Source organism: Manacus vitellinus, unplaced genomic scaffold (assembly GCF_001715985.3).
Source record: "Manacus vitellinus isolate BGI_N305 unplaced genomic scaffold, ASM171598v3 scaffold_3_pilon, whole genome shotgun sequence".
NCBI classification, from domain to species: Eukaryota; Metazoa; Chordata; class Aves; order Passeriformes; family Pipridae; genus Manacus; species Manacus vitellinus.
In genome coordinates, this window is record NW_021940535.1 from 9,964,618 (window position 1) to 9,991,734 (window position 27,117).

Below are 27,117 nucleotides of genomic sequence, written 5' to 3' on the forward strand. Positions count from 1 at the left end.
GAGTGCTGAGTATCCTCACTGCCAGCTCAAACCAGCAAGAGCAGAGTCTTCAGTCTTCTTCAAAGCTTGGTCTCAAATCTGTAAAATCCCTTGAACTTCTAATATTATTTTGACTTTTCTCCTTCTTTGAACACGAATATGCCTGTGCACATTTCTGCAATAACCAGGTGCTGTTGTGGGCTAGTATAAATGTACTGGAGTTTTGTAATGGTATTGCCAAAGAAACAAATGCTCCAAAGCAACTGCATGGGATTAGAAGATGATGAGCTGTCTGACGTTAGTAAGGTATTTACTCATTGGGCAAACATCTACTCCTGACTGTGTCATGGTGGTTTCTACTCAGAATTTTCCCTTGCAAAGTCCCCAGACATTAAATAAACAGGATACAAACTGCTGTTTACTAGGAGGAACCTACTTCTGTGGCACTTCCAAACATAGAATAGTTTGGATTGGAAGAGACCTTTTTAAGGTCATCTAGCTCAACCCCCCTGCAATGAGCAGGGACATCTTTGAATAGATCAGGTTGCTTTGAGCCTCGACCAACCTGACCGTGAATGTTCTCAGGAATGGGCTATCTACCACCTCTCTGGGCAGCCTGTGCCAGTGTTTCACCACACTCCTATCTGTTTCTTATATCTAGTCTGAACCTGCCTTAGTGGTTTAAAGCCATTACCCCTTGTCCCATTATTACAAGCCCTACCAAAAAGTCTGTCCCCATCTTTAAGCTGCCTTTAAGTACTGAAGTTCAGAGATGCTTCGGCAGGCAAGGGGCGCTGTACCCGGTAACATCGGTAACAATCCGGGCACTCATCGAGGGGGCGAGGGGAGCTTGGTGACCAACAAGTCGAAAGCCTTTCGGTAAGCGTTAATGATGCCGGGAACGGGCAGGGAAAAGCGCTTAGAGCAAGGTGTCACAGCAGGAATAACACCTCTCCGACAACGACCCGCACCCTCGGCACTCCCGCCCAGCCGGCTCCACCCCGCTGCGCCGGGGCGGAGGCAGCGCCCGCGGCCGGGACGAGCCAGCGCTGCCGCCCGGGGGGAAGAGGAGGGATTTTCACCTGCCCCAGCCCGCCCCGCCCCTCCAGGTGGCGAGGTGGAGCAGGAAGCGGGCGGCGGCGGTGCCGGAGGGGACCCGCGCCCGCCTCGGCGCGGGTCCATGCGGGAGATGGCGGCGGGCCAGGCGCTGGCCGCGCTCCTGGCCGCCTCCTGGCCGCCTCGGCGCAGCTGCTCCCGCCGCAAGGTAGGGACGGGGACAGGGACAGGGACAGGGATGGGGCGGCACCCCCCAGCCCCGGCTCGGCTCCCCATCACCCCACCCTCGGGTCAGCTCCCCTCCGCCTTCCCTGGCTCGGCCCCCCATCACCCCGACCCTTGGCTCCCCGCAACCCCCTGCACGCCCGATGGGACCCGCCCGGTGTGCGGCTGAGCCCGACCTCACTTTTCTTGGCCCCAGCGTAGGCGAGAGACCGATCACTCTGCCTTTATCCCCGTGTGCTGCTACTGATTAAATAACTATTAGTTGTTTAAAGGGGACGCGGGTGGGAGCGGGGATAGGGTTAGGGTTCAGTTTCAGCACCCATCGTCTGAACGTTCTTTTTCTTTCTCTGTGAAAGTACTGTCCAGATAAATGATTTGATCTTTACATCCTTGCTTGCTGGAGTATTGGTTATGCAAATAACTTCACAAAGTCCTTTTTCCTGGACGCCAGAGGGGCAGCTGAATTCTCTGTAGGGAGGAGAAGCTCTCAGGACCGTGTTCTGTGTCGGACCGTGCAGTCATGTGAACTTTTCAGCAAAGATAATATTATTTATATAGAGCAATGGATGAACTGCGGAAGCACGGAAACAGAATGGTTTGTATGCCCAGCCGGGTCAGATAGTTTGATGGGGGCTGCTGCTCACTACTAGCTCTGCATCTCTTGAAATTCCTGGATGCTTGGTGCAATCCCATGTATCTAAACCATGCATAATTTTCTTAAATCCTGTCTGCGACCGCAGAAGAATTCCAGTTATAAACACAGGGATAGTGTGTGGGGTTTTCCTCAATTTCCAAAACTGCTTGATTGCAAAAAATGCCCATCCTCAAGTCTAAACAGTCTGTTTTATTGCTATCAGTAGTCCTGTTAAAGGCTCCTGAAGTATGAGTCCTTCTGTACAGAATAGCTGGTGTCACTTGCAGTTACTATGAATAACTGAGAGTCTGATATGAAATTTGTGCCTTTTTAACATTTCTATTACCTTTAACTGCTCTGGTTCTTCTGAAGTGGGGATCATGCCATTCTTATTATAGACAATACAGTCTAAATGTTGACTGTGAAATTGGACAGCCCCAAGGTTTAAGTTTCAAGCTGCGTAGTCTTTTAAATAAAATATTTGCATTTAATATATTGCCTCTGCATTGAGTGAATGACATCTATTTGCCTCTCTAAAGGAAAAAGAAAGAATATTGTGCAGTGTTTAATTGTGTTTTGTTTCCAGAGAAAACAAATGTTTAAAACTTAAGATGGGTCAGCACTAGAAGCAGAGGAGATAGACTTTCCCATGATCTTAGCTTAATCTGGAGGAACCAGAGAGCAAGAGCTCCCCAGCCACTGACGTTGCCCTCAGGCAAACCCCGAAGTTGCTCTGTGAAGCAAAGTTATTAACAGTGAAATTGCGCAAAACATCACTGATAGACCCAGTGGTTTGCTGCCACTGATGATGGCCCCTCTTCCTACCTCCTTCAGTCCCTTCCTTTCCTACTGCATGCTTCTGCCTGTGGTCTGTCTCCTGCACAAGCACCACTGCTCCTGTGTGCCAGGTCCTCTGTCATCCTCTGCAAGTCTCTAACTTGGTGCCTTCCTCCTCTTCGTGAATTCCCAGTCCCTCCAAAAAGAGGTGGCTCAGTCTTAGCTGCATTAATTGGCAATGCTGCATGGGTTGGCAAGCTGAAGGTTGCTGTGGTGTGAGCGGGATTGGTGTCTTCCCAGCTTTGTTGGCAGATCTCACATGCCTAGAGGTGTCCTTCATTCCAGTGGGAGCTGCTTTTGTTATTGCACAACCAAAACTGTAGTTGGGACACTTCCCTGAGCAAAGGTTTGTCCTGAAAGCCCAAGATAGCTCAGGTTAAGATTTTTCCCCACACCCCCACGTAGTCTGTAATTTTTAAGGAGTTCCCTTTGCCCTTGGTGCTGATGTTGGTACTGGCTCTGCTGTTGCTGTGTTTTGGCTGCAAGTTGCAGCTACCTCTCTTTTAGCAAGGCCAGCTTTAGGCTGGGTGTGCACATGGGCTGTGTATGAGGCACATGAGCCTCTTCTTGGAGAGTGATGATGCTCTAGCGAGACAGCTACAAATTTTGGTGAGCTCTAAAGCTGTCTCTTGTCATCCTTGGTGAAGTTCGTTCTTCTCTCACTGTCTGCCTCCACCACTTCCTAGTAGGTACAGTATTACAGTGGTCTTCTTACCATCCTGTAGGAACGTGTGGGTCAAGTGTGGCTGGTCACATTTTATTCAGAGGAGCTTTTAGGTTTTCTTGAAATGCAACTTCATGCATAATGTAAATTATCAAATGAAAGATTGGTTAACTTATAGCTGGAAAACTACAGAAAGAAGTATTTGGTGTGATAGCTGTGCGTAGACATGGGAGCGTGAATGAAGTATTGCATATCTGACCTTTGAAAATGTGTTTTCCAACTAAAAAGATGTTTCTCTGAAGCAGTAATAATAAAGTTAATCAGACTTTTTATTCTGTCTGTGAAACACAAATATTTCAGATTTAAAGTGTCCTTATAAATGTGATAAAATCTGCATATATGTTTTGGGCTTTGTCTTTAAAATATCATTGTTATAATAAGTGAATTTATAGATAGTGCTATGTTGACTCTCTTTGTACCCTCCAGTTAACTTTTTCTTGGCAACCGACTGATTTGAGTCATGTGTCAGTCTTAATATGTAAAGCTGCTTCCTTTAATAAAATAAAAAAAACCCAAGCTGTTAGCAGGGTCTTTTTGCTGTTCTGACAGAATATAAATAACCAGCCTGTTTGTTCTCCTCTGAAAGTCAGTGGAAGCTGGATCATTTCCATTCTGAATCATTGTTTGCTCATTTGATTGAGACCTTTTCTTTTAAGACCACAGCCAATGTGCGTTAGTAACTTCTTTATTGCTTACCTCCTGCCATTTTCAGTCTGGAGTGCTTAGTTTTTACTCTCTAGAAAATAATGTGTTTATAGTAAACTACTAGTTTGTAGTCTGTCTCAGTTCTGGTGCTACTACCTTAAACTCTCCACCAGAAAATACCCTTAATTTTTTTTTCTTAATTCCAGGGTTTTTTTGTGGGTTTGAGTTGTTTGTTTTTAACAGGTGAACCTTGTCTTTGTGTATTTTTTGTTCATCTGTAAGTCTGAAGGGATGTAGAGGTAATATGGAGGCCCAAGTCGATATGTGAGGTGGTGGGAACATGAAAATATTTGAGGATTAATACATTGAGCTGACCTTGTTGTCCACGGCAACACAAGTGACCACCAGTTTGAGTGCCTCCACTAGAGATCCTCAGTAAGGTTGTGCTCTCTGGAGTCGGATGTGAATGAAGTTTCTCCAACAGCTGTACTCTTGGTCATGGGGTTACTCGTGCGCAAAACTGAAAATACTGACAAATAGCAGCCATTTGGCTGGGAAGTGGCCCGAGAGAGAAGAAGCCTGATGTGGTGAGCCGGCTCCTGAGCCTGGCTCCTTAGCTAGCTGGCGTCTTTTTTGTGCCTGGGGTTGTCATTTGATGTGCTGCGGTGGCTCATCAGCCAAAAAATAATTAAAGGAAAGTAGGCTGAAAAAGTTCATTTTTTGGCATTGGCTCAAGGCAGAGGACTGGCCAAGGGAGAAACAAGGTGGAAGTATTGGAGGCTGCTGAAGCTCATATTCAGAGTACCACCATGGACCTGTGACATGGAGAAAATTAATTATTTGTTGGCTAGAAGATTGTCCTCCTCTCATTTTTATTACAACTTCTCTGTATTCCTACACTGTAACAAGAGTTTCTAGACAGAAATCAGGCTTTATGAAATAAAGGAAGGACCTTTCCCCTACCTGGTATCGGGTATCATTTGGGTCAGTTGTGCTTAGGCTTGTTAATTGCTTATATGAATTATCTTTAAATAATATTGAAATGGAAAAGAAAGTAGGAGGAAAACTACTGGGAAAAAAGTTTTTACTTTTTGAAATATGTAGCAGCAGCAGTGTTTTCACAAATAAATATTGCTGGGGCTTGGTTTATTGGTATAGCCCTTATCACCCAGCTTAATTGTTATTTATACAGGCATATGTTAAATAAAAAAGCTTTGGGCTCCACAGCTGCCAAACCCTCACCTCAGTCTTAGCCAGAGGTGGAACAACTTTGCACTTACTTGTTCCAGAAATGTTTTTTTAATATTTGAAATAGAATGAGAAACCATCGTTTGCTGAGAACAAAGTCAAGACACTTTTGACTTTCCCCGTGTTGACTGCTACAGCTATGGGTGACAGGCATATGGTGTGTTTGCAAATTAGTTTGCAAATTACTGTAGGCGAAGGGTGAGTAACCCTTTTCCTTCTTCATCAGTTTCCCTGTATTGATTACTTTCTCATTCGTTTTTTGTAATTGCTGATAGCAAAACATGACCTTCTTTGGGTTCTGGGCAGCGATAGATGAATGCAACACGGGAGCAGTGAACGTGTGTGGGGTTGTGTACCCCTCTGTGTTGTGGCTGGTGCGGAGTTGCTGGTGGTGCTGGGTTATTGCTGGAGCTGTGAGGGGGAAGCTGAGTGTTGCTCATCACTGTCATGAGCGGGCTGTACCCCTGAACTGAGCTGGCCAGTAGTTTTCTTACTGCAGCAAGGTCCTCCTTCCTCCTGCTCTCATCTGGATGTCTTCTGAGCTCTCCCTTTGGATGTTTTTTGGCCTTGGTCTCCACACGAGAGCTCCTAGAAAGACTCAGCTGCAGCAAAGCATGTGTTAGGCCAGAGGATATGGGGAAAATGGGCCTTGGATGCCAGTTTTGATCTAAATGGGTTCTTTTTGGCTTAATATTGTAAATTTCTGTTAAAATCTTTTTACAAATCTGCACCTTTAATAATTTCTATAATTTATAAACCTTTGCCCACCTGGGGGAAAGGGTAAAGGTGTCACCTTAACGAAGCACTTCCAGCAGTTTCTGGGACATTATTCAACTCCCTGATGCTGCCTGAGTATCCCTGTCAAACCTCAGCTCTGGAGCGGAGGACACACTTGCTCAGCACAGTCGGTTTGTTGGAACCAAACCATTAACCTCTAAGGCAGCTGGTGACTTTTGGTGCTCTCTTGGTAGTATTTGGCTGATAGAGCCGTGTCACCATCCCTTGACTTGAAAACTTCTCTAATTTCTTGGAGGTGTGACCATACAGTTTCTTCTTGCTTCGCGTCTGCCTGTGCCAGCAGGGTATGAAGGAAAGGATGTGGGCTGGGCTGTGCTCAGTACATTGTTGGCTGCTGGCTGTTACGTCAGGGCAAAATCTTGTATTTCTGTATGGGCTGGTGGCAGGAGGTGAGGGTTTGCTGCCTGCAGCTGAACCTGCCTAGTGTGGACAGGATTGGTGGGATGTCCTGGAAGACCTTCAGGAAGAGACAGCTGAAGAATTGTGCCATAGTGTTTAGGAGACATGCATTTCATGTATGCTAGTAAGATCTAGTCTGCTTCTGAGTGCCCAGGCTGCCAATACTGCAAGGAGGGTGATTATTTTTTTAATCGATCTCCTGTAACAGGGGAAAAAGTCTCAACTTTGCCTGTTCTATTGGATACCTTTTAACAACCATTCACAAGAATACCATGGGACAGCCTGCCTCGAGCTGTGCCTTTTGATTTCTTGGGGAGCAAAGTGAGTGTGGTTATTTGATGTCAGAGCAAACTCTTATTTTGAGAGGTATGATAATGCTGACATTTTGGAGTTGGCCCTGGCTTTTCTGGGTCCCTGGGCAGAGCTGAGAGAGAGCAAACTTTGAGGAGTGAAAAGGGATGATCTGAAGTTCCTCAGAAGTGAGAGACTGGCAGCAGGATGTTTGGTGTGGGAGGGACCCCGATTGTGAAATGTGCTTTTACTCCTTTGTTAACCAGAGCCAAGACCGAAGAGCTGCTCAGACATGCTCCAAGATGTCCTCTTGCTGGCTTACATCAAGGTAGGAATAAACTGTGCAAGCAACACCCTTTGATCAAGGGAGGCTCCTGCAGTGACTTGTGTGGTATCAGCGTTCCTTGAGCTAGTGTGACATTTTCTCCGAAGCTGTACAGACTCACATGTCGTACATTTTGTGTGTTGTATGTGAGCTAGTGGTCAGCTTGCAGACAGTGTTCACTCAGATCTGTGTCTCACTTCTACAGAAGCAACAAAACTTCATATCTGTAAAATAATAATTAAGAAAGGGCAGCTCAGAGACAACATTTTCCTTTACATAATTACAGCTAAGCTTGCCAAATCACAAAGTGTCTCTCTTTCCCACTTTTGGTGAAAATCAAAGTTTCTTTTAAAAAAATCTCTTTTTCACAAGTCATCTGAGTGTCTTAATTATCTTCCAAGTTATCTTTCTTCTAGAGAAAGGGGTAGAAATAGGCCTTTTTTTTGTTGTTGTTATTTTAAATCTATAGGTACTTTATTCCTGTTAGGCATTACAAATTAATGAATTAACTTTTGAATGAGCAACCTTGTTGGCCTGGGGTGCTAACAGATCTTTTCTGGTGAATTGTGATGGAATGGCTTGTAACATCACTATGCCAGAAGTGTCCACCCTTCCTCCCTGATGAGGAGGGGAATGTGTGACATCTCACCTCCTTTGTGTCCCATCTTGTCTTGTCAGTTTAAATAATCAGTGAAGATTAGGGGGCTATACTCTGATGTCTGAGGAATGGGTATTCTCTCCCAAGTGCCCTCTCCTGAAATGTGGGTGGTTACCATGGCACAGTAGCAATTGGCAGCATCTGTTGGTAGGAGTTTACAAGCTTTGCAGATTTTATTGCTTTAATTTTCTGTGTGATTCCCTGAAAGCAACCCTTTCACAAAATATGGACCTCATATCCTAAACAAGCGTGATGTTGGAAGACAGGTCCAAATATAAGGAGATCATCCTGCAGTGGAGAGACTGGTTAGTTCACACTTTAAATGTAAACAGAAAACCTGGTCACTTTGTAAAGTCAAACAGGATTTCAGCAGCTTGCAGCAAGAAGGGTTGGCTGTAATTTTTGATGATGCTTGTGATCTTTCATTTGCTGCTCTCAGCACTGTTCAGTAGGTTAGAGGAGTCCAAGCAGTGTATGGATCCCTGACTAACTTTGCCCTTAGCTGGATAGACACTGCAGGTGAGATTGGAGAAGTGGATGGTGCTTGGGCATCTGGGTGCTGCAGTTAACTGGAGAGTTGGACTTGGATTGTCAAAGAAGTCAATAAGACAGGTACAACATGATTGAGTTGGCAAAGCAGGGAGATGTGTACTCTTTTAAATATTATTTGGTGTGTTGTTGGCAAATCTGAGTGAACTGTGCAGGGAATTGTGTTGGAGATGATGCAGAAATAGGTGGTCAGGCGCAGCTGTTTGTAGGTATCTTAGCTGAGCCATTGGGGTGTTTGTTCAGGATGTGGGAACTTGAGCCAGTGATCCCCATCATAGCCTTGAGGTCGCTTAGCTAGGAGAAGGGTGTTTTGGATGGATTGTTCTGCTTGTGTCTTGCTGATGCTGCTGTCTCTTGATCTGATGCTATCCAATAGATCAGGGAGAGGAGTTGGTTTGGTTTGGACCTGAAATAATTCAGATTATGGCTGGGTTACTGTGCTACTGAGTTGCACCCCTTGCTTGCCACCATCTTGCAGTGACTCTTGCAGTAGCTTATGTGTAGTGGAATAACCTCAGCAGGTTATGAGTGTGCCTGCAGGTCAGCATCCCTGAAGGGGCTCAGAAGAGGCGGTGAACTTTCCAGGAGAGCCTTCCAAGCTGTAGAGGCTAACAACATCCCAATGCTATCCTTGTCCCGAGGTCGTGGCACAATGTGCTGCAATGTTCTCTGGAGAGGTGTGTTGGTTTTATGGGTTCAGATCCCCTTCAGGCAGAACCAGGGTTTGGATACAGGTATTTCATATCCGGAGCGAGTGTTGCCGCTACTAGTCTTCCACAGCAGCCTGTCTCCTCCAGCTGCTGCCAGCTCATCAGTGGTATCTGAGTCAGCCCCATCCACTTGGTTTTTATTAAAAATGGCTGTAGTGGAGCAAGGCTGTGATTTAACCAGAATGAGAAAACCAAGAGGTTTTGTACAAAATTTTGGGCTAAATTAATATCTGGGATTTTGTTGTTGGTGACTCTGGTTTTGTTTTCTTGGTCTGTCTGGGATTTTTTTGATTGTTTTAATCCATCCATAGATGCTTATGGATAAATTACTGCAATGAAATGCAGCTGTCTAGCTAAAACTAGTTGGACTCTGTTCTAGCTCCTGCTTTGTTTAGCAAGGCACTGCACATAGCCATAAAAACTTCTGTTCTGCCAAGTCCTTTGATTGTACATACTTATGCACACTCTCTGTGAGTGCCACTGGCTTGACTACTCGCCAGCTGTCTTCTACATTGCACCCCTGTCTTGTAAAGGAAAAACGTCCTTTTGACATTTATCTATACATATTAAAAGTACTATAAGATTAGTGTCAGGTGCAAACACAGTAGATAAATTTGGGCTAAACTCCTTGGAGTAATCCAACTTGTTTTACACTATGTAGTTTGTTTCTAACCCCAGTGGGAGAGCTCTGAGCAATAACATTGATGAAAAGTTTGGAAATATGATACTGTTGAAGAAAAGCTAGCCGAGCTGTGTTTGTGTGGAGAGGGGCATTACTCTAGTGATAAAGGGATGCTGTAATGATGCAGCTGTTGTGAAGGTGCATTCTTAAATGAGCATGAGCAATAGAAAAATCCATCTGTGGCAGGGAGGGTGCAGATTGAGATTAGGGCATTTGAAGAAATATCCAATGCAGGCTACAAAACTGTAATTGCTTAGAGGAAAAGAAAAATAGGGTGAGATCAGCTGTCTGCATCAGCCTGTGAACCAGCTTGGGGTTGGAGGCTTCATCTCTGACATCTTCTAGCCCAACAATTCCATTGTTGTGTAGACAAAGATGAGATCCATCTTGGCAATGCTTCATCTTGTTGGTTTGGATATCCTGTGTGTCATCCCTGTGCAGCAGCAATGAGGTGTGGAAATTGCTTCTTTTGAAGAAACATGTCCAGTTACCAGTAATCCTAATAAAAAGGCATGCAGTGGGAATCATAGACAAAGACAGATTAGTGTGAGTCATGAGGAGACTCACTTGTGTTCATAAAAGCTCTCCAACAGAGATGCTCTTTACGTAGTCTCTCTGTTGTGCTGCTTGTGTGTGGCTGTAGTTTGGGGGTTTTAGCCATTTGTTCATTTATTTTTAGTGACTTTGGGATCACTGGATATAATTTCTGCATGATTCTTCTATTTTTCCTATGAAAATTAGATTTGATAGTCTAATGTATCTCAGCACATCCCTAGCTGGCTGCTGTTGACATTACAGCACTACACTCATTTCTTGGCCAAAATTATCAGTTTCATCTGGGGAAGCTGTTTGTTTATGCAATAATGTGTATGTCTTCATGTGGGCTTCTAGCAGACAGCTTTGCTGAACCTAATTTGGTAGAGATCTGATCCTTGTTGCCTCTTGGGATGATGATATATTGTTCATTGCAAAACTTCTGTGATTTTGCTCAGGTCCTGTTTAGGAAAGCTGAGGCATGGGTCACATCCATGCTGGAAAGTGATCCTGAGCTGACAAATATTTTATATTCTTGCAGAGGGATCAAATGGAGAATGATTATATGGTCATGAAGTCAGCAAGAGGAGAGGGAAGGAGGTAAAAAAAGTCCAGGCAGCAGAATTTGGGTCTTTCAAGGGCTGGGGATACTTTGTTTTGACCCTTGTAAGCAGGCTTTGCTTATTTCAAAATGTTAAAAATTCCTACTCCTTATTTCAGGTCAGAGTGTGTATTTGTTCTGTTTTAAAACTAGTCATATGTTTAAGGTTATGCTTATACTTAATCCTCATGACTAAAAATCAGAGCCAGGCACCAGCATGTGGTGCAGAAGTGCTGGCTGTTAGTGGTCCTGGTGTGTTTCTCTGTCCTCCCAAGTTGGTTGTATGGCTGTGCTGTCCCATGGATGAGAAGAGGAATAGTGATAACTGTTTGACCAGGAAATTAGAAACAGACTTTTTAGTAATACTTATAAACTGTAGATGAGTATGACAGTTATCCTATGCAAGAAAGAAGCCTCTGTTGTCTGTAATTATTAATTACTGTAATAATTAATTATTATTAATTATGCTATTAACACTTCATATCAGGGTGACTTAAACATCAGAAAAATGGTGACCATCTTAGTAAAAAGGTATTCTGTGCACTAAGTGTGGTAAATAAAAACCCCAAATAACCCCCAAAAACGTGCAGTGTTATGGGAAACAAAACTGCGGGCTAGGTTGGAAGTAGTTTCACTTTGTCTTCTGAAGACTGCTTCCTCCTGAAGAATGAGGAAGAGCAACACTGGTTGCTTGCTTGGCTTTACTCTCTTCTTTTCCCCACCCCATGGACATTGCCCCTGCAATTGTCCCCTGTGTACTTGGAAGGACGACTATACCGTCGTCTTTTTTCCTCAGGAAACCCAGATTGAAAACCTCTGCAAAAACATTTCTAAGGCAAAAACCCAGATGTAAAGTGTGCTGGCATTTGGAAGAGGCAGGAGAATTCAGTGTAGGCTCTCGGGTTAGAATACTGTCCTGTCACCTAAAAGCTGTAAGAAAGTTACTCAGTGACCAGGTTCTCACTAATGGTTTTAGAGCATTGGTAAACTTGAGGTTAAAAGTATGTGCAGCAATTTGGCAAGCCTCGTGCTGTTTGAGGTTTTCATTTAAAGCCTTTGATCCTGGAGGCAAATAGGTAAGGCAGTTTCAAGGGCTTGCTGAATCTTTTAATTCCAAGCTAGAAAGGCTGCAAAAAGGCTCAAGACCAACAAAACTCAAATAAAAGCTTGATGGAGTGCCTCTTTGAATACTCTATTCTGCCCTATTCTCTTTAGCCATGAGATTTTTGGTACCTGATGTTGACAAACCTGGAGCTGCAACGTTCCCAGTGGCAGGGAGGGACGATAGCCCCTGATAAATCCTCAGGACTTTTGCCAAACATTGCAGTAAAAGTCAGGCCCTGGAGAAACGTGAGAATGCTGTAAAAATCAGGAGAGTTTTTAAACCTCTCTTAAATAGAACAGGTGGGTTTTGTGTGAAATGGAGTCACTAATGCAATAAGCTTCTCTCTGCAGCTTCAATGGCTAAAGTTCTGAGTTGAGTGGGCATGTTTGTTGAGAGTTTCTGGCGTGCTCATCTGCCATGAGAGGGCTCTGCTGATCAAGGATTCCCATGGTGTGCTCAGCCTCCCTCCCCACAACCCTCACCAAGTGAGTCCCCGGGTCTCTGGGCTTTGGCCAGCCTCCTTACCACTGCTGTGTCAGTAGCAGCTGGCATGGACTGTGCTGGTGCTCAAGGGATGGTGAACAGTTGGGCAGAGCCTGGGGCATCTTGCAGGTGTGATTTTGTGACCCAGTTGTTCTCCTACACCTTCCTGGCATGCTGCCTGGCAATGGGAATGGCTTCAGAGGCTCCCTCGGGGTACTGCACTGCTAATTTTGCCAGGGTAAATCTCTCTTTCTTGGGGTTAACAAGCAAGAGGATTCCCAACCTGGCATATGGGCAGAGCTTTGTCATGCAGCCCTGTGTGATGTCCCACTCGAGGAACAGATGTTTTTAAACAGAACTTGGAGTAACCTTATTTCTAGATCTCTTATTTTTTATGTACATTTTTTTATATATACACTAGAAGCACAAGTGCTGTAGACACTATGATTGTATCTTACAGACACTGAAATAAGGAAGGGGGAGCAGTTGAAACAAGTTGTAGAAAACTGATCGACTGACCTGTCCTCAGATTTTCACCTGTGGCTGGGATATGGTTGACTTCAATGCAAACTTTACTTGCTTCAGCCAAGGCTGGGTTATATCTTTACTAAGCATCCAACTGATGCTAATAACTTTTCTGGTCATCTTGAATGTCCAGTCAGTGCTCCTTGGTGTCTTGTATTGGGTATATATTTTTAAAAGAGAGAGAGCCATGACCGCGGGTATAAATGTCTGTTGGTATGTCCTTTTGGTATCACTGGAATACCTCATTTGGGCTGCAGTAGTTGTTGATGTGTACCCAGAGATTCATTGTGTGTGATTGAAGTTGAACCTTGTTTTGTTGTTTGCTACTGAGTAAACTTCCTAAACTGAGTCATGACTTGATGGGCACCTTCAGAAATTAAGGAGGCTGTGTGATAAAAGACTGAAAGCCAAAGTCAGGAGAACAAAAATTTGAAAGGAATAGCTGAGCTCCTTTTAAGTGTGAAGTAAATTACACTAGGAAGTGTAAATTGGAGCAGAACTGGTTCTGCACAAATTCCCTGTATACCTCTCTTAGGCACATACAGCAAGCATATTTCTATGTTGTCTGTGCTGACAGAGCCAAGGCATTTTCTATTGGTACAACACTAGAGACTCCTGAAAATGTGGATGCTAATATTCCTTTGGACACTGTGGCATCTGTGGTGATGTGGGGAAAGGCTGGTGATCCTCATAGTAAAAAAACACCTCTGATATCTGTTTTTTTTCTTTCTTAGCTTCCTTTGCAATCTCTCTTCGTAAAGTGGACAACACCACAGTTACAATTAAACTGAAACCTGGTGTTTCATCAAGCTGTAAAATGCACATTAGAAGTGTCATCAGGTCTGAACTCATCTTAAAGCCTGGGGAGAATGTGACTTTTACCTTCACTTGTAGTACTCCAGAGAAGTATTTCGTCATGGAAATTCAGAAAAATATTGGTAAGATACAGATTTTTTTTTTAATCTTCCCCCAGTGGTAATTTTCCTCCAGTAAAACCACATACCCTTCTTTCTGGTTACTGTATTAAGATATCCACCTAATGTTAGGTAAGAAGAAATCTTTTAGCACTGATAAATAACCTTGAATTACTGAAACTATGCAAGTTAAAGAAGTCTGTATTGCAGCTGGCAGAATTAATGTTAACTTGGCTGTGTTGGAAGCAGTTAAATGGTAGTTTGTTGTGCCAATTCCTTTCTGCCTTTTCTTTTTCCCACAATTTACAAACCCATCGAAGAATCTTTTTTTTTTTTCCCGTGGCAAAAGCCTCTGAACACTTACAGTAATATATTATGTATTTGATGAACAGCTTGAGTGTATCTATAAGGACAACAGAAACATTGAAGACATGCAGATGTTTCTTTATATTTGATGAATGTCACTGAAGACAAGAAACTGAAAATTTGGAAGTGTAGCTAAAGCTTCATTTACTTTGAATGTTATCCCTGGTGTATGTACTCTTTAATGTCATGAACACATGCAACTTCACAACTAGATCCCAAACTTCGTTGGCCATTCAGTCTTTAGTGACATCATTATTTTTGGGATAGTGTTCAAGGATAATTCTGTTTGTGTTTTGGAATTTTATTCATATGATTCATGCAAATAGTAATGCTCACAATATCTCATGATATATTTGCAAGATACACTTGTGATATTTCTTCTTTTAAGTTGGAGCTTAGACGTAGATTAAAGTATGCTTATTTTGAGTGTCAATCAATCATTAGGATTCTTCAGATTAAAGTTCTCTAGGTTCTCCCCAGAATCCTGGGGTAGTTGCTTTTGTTGTTCATCTGGGCACCAAGGAAACAGAAATACAGTTTATTGCAAACAGTAGAAAATTTAGCAATGAATGATTTGACAGGAATTCTCTGAGAGAGGTGGGATAAAATGGATTCTCTAGGTCTGTGATTTCCAGCTCTATTTACACTGTGTTTCTGTCTTTTGCCCATTCAGACTCTACCCTATTCACTAAATACCTTCTAAATTCTTCAGCAAACAAGGCAGAATACTTGAGACAATGAAACCCTTCTGGTAGTCAGCCCAACTAAAGCAGGTTTATCCTGTCTGTTCTATGGGAGACCTGTTTAGAGACAACATGTGACCGTGTTACAGGAGTGCCTTTTAGTGCAGTAGAAGAAAAGTTAAGTGCAACCTAAAAATTGTGAAAATAGCAAGGAAGAAGTGTCAAATTCCTTGTTTACTTGAATGGTTTCCAGAGTGTATTATGGCTGTTCCTTCTCTCCATTTAGACTGTGTGTCAGGCCCATGTCCCTTTGGAGATGTTTATCTTTACCCAATGCAGCTGCCCCGCCTTAACAGGACTTATATCTGGGATGTGAAGGCAAGTACAAAAGCTGGACTCGAACTAAAATTTTCTGCCCCGTGGCTAAGGCAGATTGAACCAGGAGAGACGTGCTCAGATTTCATTAGCTACAACATCAACAGCTGTATTGATAACGCCGTGGTCAACATTGGCACCTTCTGCAGGAATGGCTCAGTGTCTCGTGTCAAGTTGCTGGGAGGAGTTGTCATGTCTCTGCACCTCCCATGGGACTCGCCCCTCACCACCTCAGGCTTCAGCATAGCTAACAGGACTTCCATAAAAAGTAAGTATGGAGTACTGTAATTGAATTATTTAAACCTTTCTTCTCAGCTAACCTTCTAGTTTTGGTGCTGCTGTCCCTAACTCCCTTCCACTTCATCTTTTCTGGAAACTATTGTTGTATAATTTTTAGTTTGGTAAGCTGGTGCTCTTCTGGAGTCAAAATATCTTTGTTTGGTCAATTAATAATTATGAAGACTGTTCTGTTGCTCCTTTTGGTGCACTGGAGAGTGTCCAGTGGAAGGCCACAAAGAAGATTAAGGGACTGGAGCGTTTCTTATGAGGAGAAACTGCGGGAGCTGGGCCTATTTAGTCTAGAGACAAGAAGACTGAGAGGGGATCTCACTAATGCATATAAATGTCTCAACAGTGGGTGCCAGATTCTTTTCCATGGTACCCAGCGATAGGATGAGGAGCAATGGCCATAAACTAAAACACAGTAAGTCACACTTCAACATGAGGAAGAACTTCTTTCCATTGAGGGTGGCAGAGCACTGGGACAGGCTGCCCAGGGAGGTCATGGAGTCTCCCTCTCTGGAGACATTCAAAACCCACCTGGATGCGTTCCTGTGTCACCTGCCCGAGGTGACCCTACCTTGGCAGGGAAGTTGGACCAGGTGATCTCTAGGGGTCCCTTCCAACCCTAATAATCACAATCCTGTGATTATTCATTTCCAATCTCTTTAAATTTCCTAAAACTTTGACATACCTGCTCTCTTGTTTTTGTGTGTTCAGCTCAGTGAGACTAGGTAGCATAATTCGAATAAGCCAAGGGAGTTTTTTTAATGGTTGCAGTGTGTAGTTGGGCTTGCTTATTTTTAAATATAGCTTTCTTAACTTCTGGAGCCTCAAACCAATGCTTTTCTTCAGGAGAGGAATGTGGGAAAAGGGGAAGCAGTGCCTGGGAGGCATATGAGGCTACTTAAATACAGTTATCTGTTTCAACCTGCACAGTAACACAAAACATTGGGTAATAATCTTCCTAAAATACCTGAAATATTATTTACCAATCAGTGGGTTATTTTGTGATCTCATGACAAATCCTCTTTGGGAGGTGTTCTTGCTCTATACTTGAGTTCTGCAGTTGTTGCTATCAGCTATAAAAGGAACTTGGTCCTGGTTTGAGCTTCTAGAACGTGAGTTTCTTGTAACTCCTGGCACTCCTTGCAGTTGCACATGACCCCAGGAGTCCTAGAGCAGGACCATAATCTCTGTGTACCCAACTTCATGCTGGGAAGAGTCATCCAACTGTATTACATGGACTCCATGGTTCATATTCATGTTTTATCACGCCTTTTTGAGGCTCTGTGTTGGTGTGCTTTTTGTTAGATTCAGGAGGTTTTAGGAAAGATTGCTCCATTCTGGTATAAAAGCTCACATCTTCTGTTTCCCAAAACCTGTTGGAGCAGAAGCAGTTATCAAGTGGCATGTTTGCTCTTGCAAAGCCCGGAGTAGAAGTACGAACTAGGATCTTTCTTTTCCCAAGAATAAAGGCTTGTCTGTCCATATGCTCGAAAGGTTAACCCACTAAACTGAAAATGCAGCATTAATTTATTCCTTATATTTTCTGGAATTGAAGACAAAAGAATCAACTTGAGTATATGTTTTAGTCTGAGGGTTTTATAATAAACTAACCTGTAGCTGAAGTGGATGATCTCACTGTAAAAATAAAAATACTCTGCCTCTGGGCTACTAGATATGTCAGTATGTCTTCATTAAATGGAACTTGTTTTGTATATTTTCTTCCTCCTACCCCATGTTTTAGGGTTATGCATAATTGAATCCATTTTGAAGAGGGAGTCTTCCATCACCCTGATGTCCCCCAACTACCCACTGGGCTTTCCAGAAGATGAGCTCATGACGTGGCAGTTTGTGGTTCCTTCAAGCATGAGAGCAAGTGTGTTTTTCCACAACTACAGCCTCTCCAACTGCGAAAGGAAAGAGGAGAGAGTAGAGTACTACATCCCTGGCTCCCCCAGCAACCCGGAGGTGTTCAAGCTGAGTGACAGCCAGCCTGCCAATATTGCTGGCAGTTTCAACATGTCCCTGCAGGGCTGTGATCAGGATGCCCAGAACCCAGGCATCCTTCGCTTGCTCTTCCAAGTCATCGTTCAACATCCGCAGCTTGATGAGAGTAAGTACCTTTTATTGCTTTTGCTTGCAGACACCTGGACTGAGCACCAAAAGGGAGAGAAATACTCCTTGTTTGGTTATTTTCCTTGAACCTAGGTCCCTCTGTGAGTTTAAGGAGGTGGGTTGCCAAGCAACACTGAGGCCTGTTTTACTGCCCTTGGTACCTTTGGCCATCACTACAGCAAGGCGAGCAGTGATGCTGAAATTTGCAATTTGCAATGGAGTATGAAGCTCTGTTTGTAGATTTTATCCTGTAAGCTTGTAAATTGAGACTCCCTTTCCAGCGTCTGAATCATGTAATTGAAAAATGCCTTTAATACCTGGAGTATCAGGTCTTGCGTGTTGTATAGACTGTGTTCCTCCTGAGAGTCTGATCAAGCTATCAGGCAAGGACTGTAGCTGCTCAGTTGGAATTGTTTGGGCTTACATGTGGCTACCTGTTCTCCAGTAAAGAAATCAAGTTCAAGCTCGTTTGGACAGTTTTACTTTCAGATGTAAGATTCAACATTTTAAAGGCAAATCATAAAATGTGAGCCCAATTTCCTGCTCTCAACATGAGCAATTGTGTTTAACAAGGTGAAACCTGCTGTCATGGTAGGTAACAAGATCTGTAGCATAAACTGGTGAAATGAGACATGGAAAATTGTCTTTGTAATACTAATGGCATCAGTGTGCATTTCTTTCCTTCCTTTCTTTCTTCCTTTGAGTTTTATTTTGATTGCCTGAACATCATCTGGTGTGAAGAAGTCACATAGGCACAGAAGTTGTCAGCAGGATACTCCACTAGTAATATCTCCTACATATTTGGATGTTCTTTATGTTTCTTTCTCTACACTAAGAAAATAATTTGTTTGTTTGTTTTTCTAGCCTGAAAGTCAGATTGGTTTAACACAATAGCTTGTAATATCAGAGCATTTATCTAAAAACAGATATAAAAGGCCTGGCTAGGTAATGAGCTAGTGATTTATTCTCTGACTTATCAGCTCTGACCTCAGTTCAGGGTGGAGGTCAATAATCAAGGTGCACTCACTGCAGAAGAGCAGGTGGAGGAAGGTCCACACTTGACCACCACTGTGACAGGAGCTACTTAGAGGCTTTTTAAGTGATTTTAGAAGGAATAAAGTTTGAATGGCCTGTGCCCTGAAGTCACATATCCAGAAAGGGTCTGTAGCATTTCACCACTGCAGTCCTCCATCCTTTGTCTCTCTAGCCAGGCTCCATTTATGAACAGTAAATCCTCACAAAGTTGTTGTTAACAAAATCGTGTTTACTTACATTTATTGTGTGTTGCATCTTGGAAACTAGACAGAATGAAAACATTGTATTCAGTTAATCAGCTTTATTTCCCTTCTACTTTGGAAAGCAAGAAGAATTTTAATATATTTATGGCCAGTAGACAAGACGATAATCACCTACAAAATTAAAAACACGTTGTCATTTCGTGAAGGAAATGCAAGTAATAAACCACGTGGATTTAAGAGACAACAGTGGTTTCTCTAGGGATTTTATAGGATTTCATGATTGATTTTGTAGTTATGTAAGTTCTATCAAAGATTCAAAATCAGCCCTCAGGTTGCCATCTGCAACGTTGCTCTTATTAAAAATGCATTGATATCTGCATATTTTCAAAGCTTTCCAAACATTTGGGTATTCCACAGCTGTCTGTGGTGCTTGTCATTAAATAAGAAGAAAATATAGCTCTTTGCAGTCACAATAACTTCTTGATCTAAGTCTTGCTGCGTTTGGCTGCTGCAGGAAAAAGTGTTCTGAAGAATGAGTAACCTTGTGGTAGGAATCTTAGGTTCTGTGCTTGGTTGTGTGCTTGTCCAGTGACTTGGACAACTTCATTTGACCACTTGCCTTTTTGTGTGTCTGGTTTCCCTCACAGGAGAAAGCTGTTTATTCACCTTCTGTGTATGACTTTGAGATCCATAGGTAAAGCTAAAATCAGAAAATGAAGAGTAGTAATAGAGTATGTGTGTGTGTGTGTAATTTTTTTCAATTTTTTCCCCCTATTCTTTATAGAATCATGGAATGATTTGGGTTGATAGGGACCTTAAAGATCATCCAGTTCCAACCCTCCCTGCCATGGACAGGGATACTTTTCACTATATCAGGTTACTTTCTTTGACATTAGAGACCCGTGGCTTGTTAACAGCATCAGGTTGTTGTGTGGATGCAATATCTATCTTTCCACATGATAGTCAATCTTTGTGAACTACACTATGACCCATAATCTTGCATTTTTTCCTCTTTCCTTTTATTTCCTCCTTCCAGATGTTCTAAGTATTTGCAACTGCCCTTAACTTACATGGGAGAAGGTATTTGCCATTCCTGCTTACCCTTGTTGTTCCAACTTGCTGTAGCTGCCCACACATGGGGCTTAGCATATGTATTAGCCTGCTATAGCTGGAAAGGGGGAGGGAAATGGGCTTTGTGTGTGGAAAGGCTCAAACCTCTACGTTAGAAGAGTGATACAATACCTCCTGAGTTCATATTACATTGATGGAAAGAAGTAAATATCTTAGCTGAGATAGAAATAGCTGTGACAGCTGCTCGTATAATGGGACGAGAAGAGATGAAGTTCTGCTTCACACCACGCTTCTTGCCTGTAACTGCTCTGGGATGTTTTTCGTTGCAGATGTCACCCATCTGGTTGACCTGAGCAAGGAGCGGAACATGACTGTGACCATACACTTAGAAGGGTGGCCTGGCCGCACCCCACTCATGTCTGAACCCGCATGCTTGATCTGTAAGGATCCTCGCACCTGCGACCGCATCTTGACTTTAGCGTCTGGCACCGTCTACAGGATCTCCTTTCTGTGCAAGGACTTATCCCGTCTGAGGATCACGGCTGAAAAAGGCATAAGTATGACAAAAGTGGCTTAACATTGTTGCCTAGGGAATGCTTTTGCATGTTTTTCCCCAGGACTCAGTGAAACCTTCTCTCTCCTTTTGGCTTGAAATGGATTTTGGTTGTAAACGGGGCATTGGCCAGCTGGGCCAGATGGGTACAGTGCACCTAGATGGGTAGAATGAATCTGGAGGTGACCTTGTTCAGTACATCATTCTGCCTTTAAAAATAGAAACTGTGTAACTGTTCCCAGAAGGGAAAGGACAGAAATCACCTAAGAATCTTCTCGCTAGCTACTGTGAAATAGGGAAACAGAGCTTGAGAGCCATAAATCTATCTGCCCATGAAAATTCAGGACCAAGGTGGCCATCAGGAATGCATCTTGTGCTGCTTGGGTGTCCCCTTGGTGTATGATTTTCCTAAATGCTTTCAACTATTGGTAAAGAAAGAGATTTCAGGTATGTATCTGTACCTTGACTAGTCTGTAGCAGCGTCTCAGTTAGCAAGTGATATAGCAAAAGTAGTATCTTGAGTGAGGAATTTTGAATATGTTTGTATCTATTTGTTTCTTGGGTGTCCTGCAGCATATTAAGGAAAGCTCTTTAAATACAAACAATACATGTTTGGGTAAAGGTTTCTAAGAGGGGATATTTTCTCAGGTAGGTGCTTATCTGAGTTCTGTAAGGAAAAACTGACTGTACTCTGTATGTACCTAGATAATTCCTCTGCAAGAAATACACAACCCTTGAGATTTGTTTTTGTGATTGCAGGCTGTGTTGATCTTTGGTGGTGTCAGAGGAAGATCTATTCTCTTTCGGTGCCCAAGGCTATTATGCAATTGCCAATTCCGCTGCACAGGTTTATTTGGAAGCTTTTGGCCCCCGATCTGATCAACATAGAAGTTACATCTCCGTCCTTGAAACTTCAGCAACATGTCTCAGATGTCCCAGAGCAGAGGTGCAACAGGAGCTTCAGTTACAACATTGTTAGTGCCACCCCAGAGACGGAGCTGAATGTTGGTGTATTCTGTCCTGGTGGATCCATTGAAAAGATTCAGATGAGGAATAATATCACCATATCCTTAAATACATTTGGTAAAGGATTCATCAATGAGTCTAACCATCAAGATTTGAAAATGTCTTTTGTGCCACATATTAAAGGTGAGGTATTTTGTATATTTTGTTGTGCAGTGATAAATCTCTCAATATGCTTATTAAAGCACGTATGGATAAACAGAAATTAAGAGTTCAATTCTTTAGAGTCTAGTCCTGGAGCCATTGCTAGAATCAGTCTGTATCTGAACCAGTGAGGTTGTTTGTTCCTGGAAAAAAGAACGAACTTTGCACTCCATGTTCTGGGTAGATGGTTATGGGAAATTCTGCAGATATGCCTGTGTTTGTTGTGATAGTTACTGATGTAGGAGGGGACTGTAATTATTAGAACTAAGTTTTCATTCTTTTCCCATACTACAGATGAGTGCTCTTTCACTGTGAGTCCAAATCCAAAGGCCAGAGTTTACTTGCAGACTCCCAACTGGCGTTATGGTTTACCTCCCTATGTCTCCATATCCTGGTACATCATTGTGCCCAGCAAGCAAATTGCCCGCCTTGGGTTCCTCAAGGACCGCATGGGTATTGCTTGTGAGACAGGCCGTGCCTATATCAACATAAAGGAGGAGACTTTGGGGGCAGAGGAGACCGTGCGCCGTGAGGATGAAGTTCTGCCTAATCCCCGAAATATGTATCACAACTTCTGGGTAAACATCTCCAACTGTAAACCTGTGGACAAGATGCACCTGACCTTGGAGTTCTGGGTGACTTTTGCTGACAAGCAGATAGGTGAGTCCTGTAAGGCTGTGGTGATTTGTTTTCTGCTTGTTTCCTTGCTTTCCCTTGGGGTAACAGGAATGGATGGTGGTCCTCCTTGGATGTGGGAGGTTTATGAGATTCTGCACTTGAAAACGTCTGTCCTTCAAAAACTTCTGAGAGTTTCAGCTGGGTATTTCTAGGAGCTGGAGAGAAAGGAGGGATTTTAATGTGGTGGGGGTTTCTAGGGGGTGGGGTATGTTTATGGGTTTTCTTTTATTTACACAGGGGATTGAAGGGATCGGGGTATTAAGACTAGATTTCATTTTTTTAAATTTAATTCAGGTTTTTCAGTTGGCGATAGCAGACAGAATGTATAATAAGATCAAATGATTTTTCTCCCTTCCAAGGTCACAGACCTGGTGAAAAGCTTGGGATTTGATTATGCAAACTTATTCATCCAAGTAGTGCTCACTTCATGTTAGCAATTCAATTAATCTCAGTGTTCACATAAGCAAGAAATCATCCCCAGGACAGGTCCGACCATTTAGTGGAGAGTGGGCCCTGACTGCTAACAGCAAAATCTGTGTTCTTGTTCTCTTTCATCTCCCTGAAACATAAATGGTAAAAAAAAAAAAAAAGGGGGAAGGGGACATTTTTAGAGTAGTCTTTGCTTATTTAAATTTGCTTCACATTTGCACTTCCTCTTCACCTGTGGAAGACTGCTGTCCATAGAAGTATTGGATTCACAGACTAGAGCTGAAGCAGTATCAAATTGATTTCTAATTTTTCAATAATTTTTTTTGTAATGTATACTTCTTTTAAAACATGCAGCATTTTTGTTTGCTCATGTGTGGACTTTCCTAATCAATTTTATGACTCCTAGAAAACCCCAAGTCAACACAACCTGTGCATTTCAGAGGAAAGGATGGTTTTGAGGGGAAATTGTTGAAATGTCACTATTTCTCCTGTTGAATCCTTCTCTGTTTCTTCACTTTTTTCTCTTCCTTGCTTATTCAGCCAGAGGCATGTGAGATGCTGCAGGTAAGTTCAGCAGTGCATGAACTGTATTAAACTCTTGGAGGCGGGTGGGTTGATTGGGGTTTTGGTTGTGCTCCACTGCCAACAGCAGTAGTTGGTTGTTGCCTGACTTCCAGCCTCTTGGAAATGGCCTGTGTTGTTCTGTGGTGAGCATGGCTTGGGAACTGCTGCTCTGCAGGCAGCTGGTATGTGTAGAAACTCTTGAGGAGGTTCAAACCCAGGCAGCTTTTAGGAGAAAGCTGGATGTTCTTTCTTTTGCTCAGTGTCCTTGTATCTTGTCTGTTTGCAGACCTAGGAATCATACTCGCTGTGGTAGCTGGGGCCGGAGTTCTTGCGGCTATTGGACTGACTGTGTGCTGTGTTAAGAAGAAGTAAGTTCATAATTTGATGTGTGTAACTTAGCAGTTAAAGAAGGTATTTTGGGAGAGCTGCTTGGCCATCTGTTTCATGTATTGATATAGATCCCTTGAACCAGGGTCTAAAGCATTAGGTAGGCAATGGTGTGGAAGCAGTGTGACTCCAGGAATGCTTCTTTACTCTAAACTGACTGACTCTAAGAGCAGAGCAGCATTCCTGGAGTCACATTACTTCAACCTGCAGAGTACTGCTTACCTTGACCTTAGTACAGGCTTTTGGCTGTACTGTAAGTGAGGTGTTGGTTGGACTCCAGCAGTCCCTGACACGCAATAGCTACATTCATTGTGATTTTGTGTGTGACTCTATTCAAGTCTTCATTCAAGCAAGCTGTAAGCTTACCTAGATATACCAAGAGCTTTCTTTCACCTACACAACATCCAGCCACTTCTGGAGTTTTCACATCAAGTGGGAGTATTTTTCTATGAGATGAGTCCTTGGAGTGAGAACTGAGTTGTGCAAAGCTTACATGTGTAGCATTACTCATACAAGCAGAGTCTGAAGTCATTGATAGCTTGGGCTTTCATGTATTCTCAGTGCCGTCAAGGTGGTTGGGTCCAGAAACTGTAAAGCTGGAAGGAATTTATGCAATATGGTGACTATGCACTTATGAGCACATTTTCCTGCCACACAGGAGAGACTTTACAAATGCAGGCTTAAAAGTCTTCAGTTTGGCCTTTGTTCTTTCCAATTTAGGGACAGTCACTCAAAGTATAACCAAGAAAAGTTCATTTGGCTTTTATAGGGGACCCACTGTCTCATCTTCAAATAACACTCAGCCTTGTTTTGTGAGGATCTAGTAGTCGCTGGGTCTTACTAATGTCGGTGGATGTTGTGGGACTCGGTACACTGCACAGCCAGGACCCCAATGCTTGGCAGGCCATTGCAGTTAATCTTGCAAACTTCAGGGTCAGACAGCAGCAGTGGGTAACCAGGTGGTGTGAAGTTATTTTCTGCTCTGTTAAAACAGCATGTCTAGACTCAAGAGTCTATTTTTCCTAAGATTGCCAGTAAAGCCTTTAATCCAGGTAGACTGCCTGACACTGTGGCTGGGATGGGTAAACAGAAGCTGTTATTATTGAGTTCAAACACACCAGATACGTTGTTTTTGACCTGTTAACAATTTCAACTCTGTAACAGGAAGAAGAAAACCCAGAATCCCATGGTGGGAGTGTACAATGCTAACGTGAATACCCAGATGCCTGGAAAAAAAAGCTTATTCAGAAAAGGGAGGCAAAACAACGAGTCTCATGTCTATGCAGTTATTGATGATGCTGTGGTCTATGGACACTTGCTGAAGGAGTCTAATGGCTCAATTGCCCCAGAAGTTGATGTGTACCGGCCTTTTGATGGACGCATGGGTAGCTTGCCTCCTTCACCGCCTCCATTCTCCTTCAGAAAAGACATTAAATGCTCTTCTAACACTGGGGAGGAATCTCCACCTCTGATGGACACAGACCATGACACTTACACATTTGCTCATCAGAAATTGGGGCAATTAGAGGACAATGGAGATGCAAATGAAAAGGATAAGGAAGACACAAGTATGCCCTTGCTGGAAAGTAAGAAACAGGATGGTTTAGTGGAATAATTTTATACCAGGTATAGCAGTTTCCTGTGGAAACACAGGTGTAAGGATAGCAGTCTAGGAGAAAAAAAGTACTGAAGAGGAGTGTTATTTTTAAATGTGTTTTGATATTGTGTTGTTTTGTGTGTGGTTTTGGTTTTTTGTGTAATTTTATTTTTTTAAATTTAGCTGTTGATAGCTTTCAATTTTAAAGTGAACATCTAGCAAACTCAGTCAGAACATTCCAGGACTGCATGCACTTCTTGTCGTGAAACAGGTGCCAAAGGTACACTTCTGCTTTTTACTAAAAAGGCATCTGGAAATTTAATTCCTAACTGCCAGCTTAAAACTGGGGCCATTAGTAGTGGGGAGAGTGTTCTGTCCAGTATTTCCTCCTCTCAGAGTCATTTGTTTGAGTGTTGGTTGGTGACTCTTAGGAGATGCAGGCTGCATCACTGTCTCAAGGCAGCTCCAGGTTGCACACATCTAAGCAATCTGCTAATATCTGAGCACAGGTGGGGACACTGTCCTTTCCACCTGTGAAAGGACAGTGAAAGCTGTGAAAGCTTGAAAATTTTATCATATTTAGCATGATAGTGGCTATGTAAGTGTAGTGAAAGACCAGGTATAGGCCATGTAGGCCACCTGGAAGAGCTCTCTGCCTATAAATCAGTGTGATCACTTGAGCTTTGGACTCTTCTACTTCAGAAGATAAGTTAAGGGTTTTCTGTAATTTTTGACTGATGTTATTATACTTGGATTGTACAATATGAACCTACACCAAAGACTATTTTCTTGCTTTTGTACAAAAACAGTTTCAAAAAGTCTAAACCAATTTGCACTTGTGTTCAGATGCCTATAACATTCACATTCTACTAATAACTTGAACTTTTGGTTTAAGTAAGAGTAAGGATTCAATGAAGAAATAAGTATGCGGTCATTCAGCTGTTTACTAGTGCTTTTCACTTCACCTGTTACTAAGGATTAAAAAACATGGTAAAGGAAACTATTGTTTCCAGCAGGTGGTTTCTCTGAAATGCAAAGAATGAGAGTGAATCCATAAGACAAGCCTAAATGTTTCAAGTGTTTAAATGATGGTGGGGACAGTTCTTGATTTCTGGCAGGACTTGCAGTTCAGTTGTCTAGCTGCCTTTTAAAGGCAGCTCTTGAAATCAGGTAAATAATGTGTTCCATTTTAAGTGCCCCTCACTCTAGCCTTTTTAAAAGCCTGTGCCTTTTAAAACGTGAGGGTCAGATCTTTGTGCAGAGGATTACGGGTATATAAAATAAAGTTACCTTTTATATACAAACATCTGTCTTGTCCAGGTGTGCAGTTTACTGAGGCTGTGCAGCACTAGACTCAGTGACTTGAGAATTTCTCTCCAAGTGTCTTACTGTTTCTTGCCTAGTGATGCACAAAGGTGACATAAAACTTCGACAGTGTTGCATGCAGTAATGTTAAAAAGATAATAATGCTTAAAATTAAAATGTCTTTTAGAAACCTTACTGTTTACATTAAGAAAAAATGTGGATTTCTTCCTGTGTTAACTGTTCTGGCAGATTGACTATTTATTTGGTCAAGTGTGTGTATTTAACAGTGTGTACCATTATACTGCTTGGAACCACTACAAGATTCAGTATAATGTCATATCTGATGCAGTTTCCTGTAGCATATAGCAAAACACATTCCAGC

At 42.7% G+C, this 27,117-nt stretch overlaps 1 protein-coding gene across 1 annotated transcript; it reads left to right on the forward strand.

Moving 5' to 3' along the window:
* Positions 1–871: 871 nt before the first annotated feature.
* CDCP1 (CUB domain containing protein 1) lies at positions 872–26,758 on the forward strand. The gene is made up of 11 exons (XM_029961752.1): positions 872–1,243; positions 7,103–7,164; positions 13,544–13,689; positions 13,743–13,946; positions 15,258–15,614; positions 17,376–17,744; positions 20,385–20,612; positions 21,368–21,757; positions 22,070–22,435; positions 23,733–23,814; positions 24,998–26,758. Exons 1-11 carry the CDS (start codon positions 872–874, stop codon positions 25,446–25,448), a joined length of 3,027 nt encoding a protein of 1,008 aa, XP_029817612.1. The 3' UTR covers positions 25,449–26,758.
* The last annotated feature ends 359 nt before the right edge of the window (positions 26,759–27,117 follow it).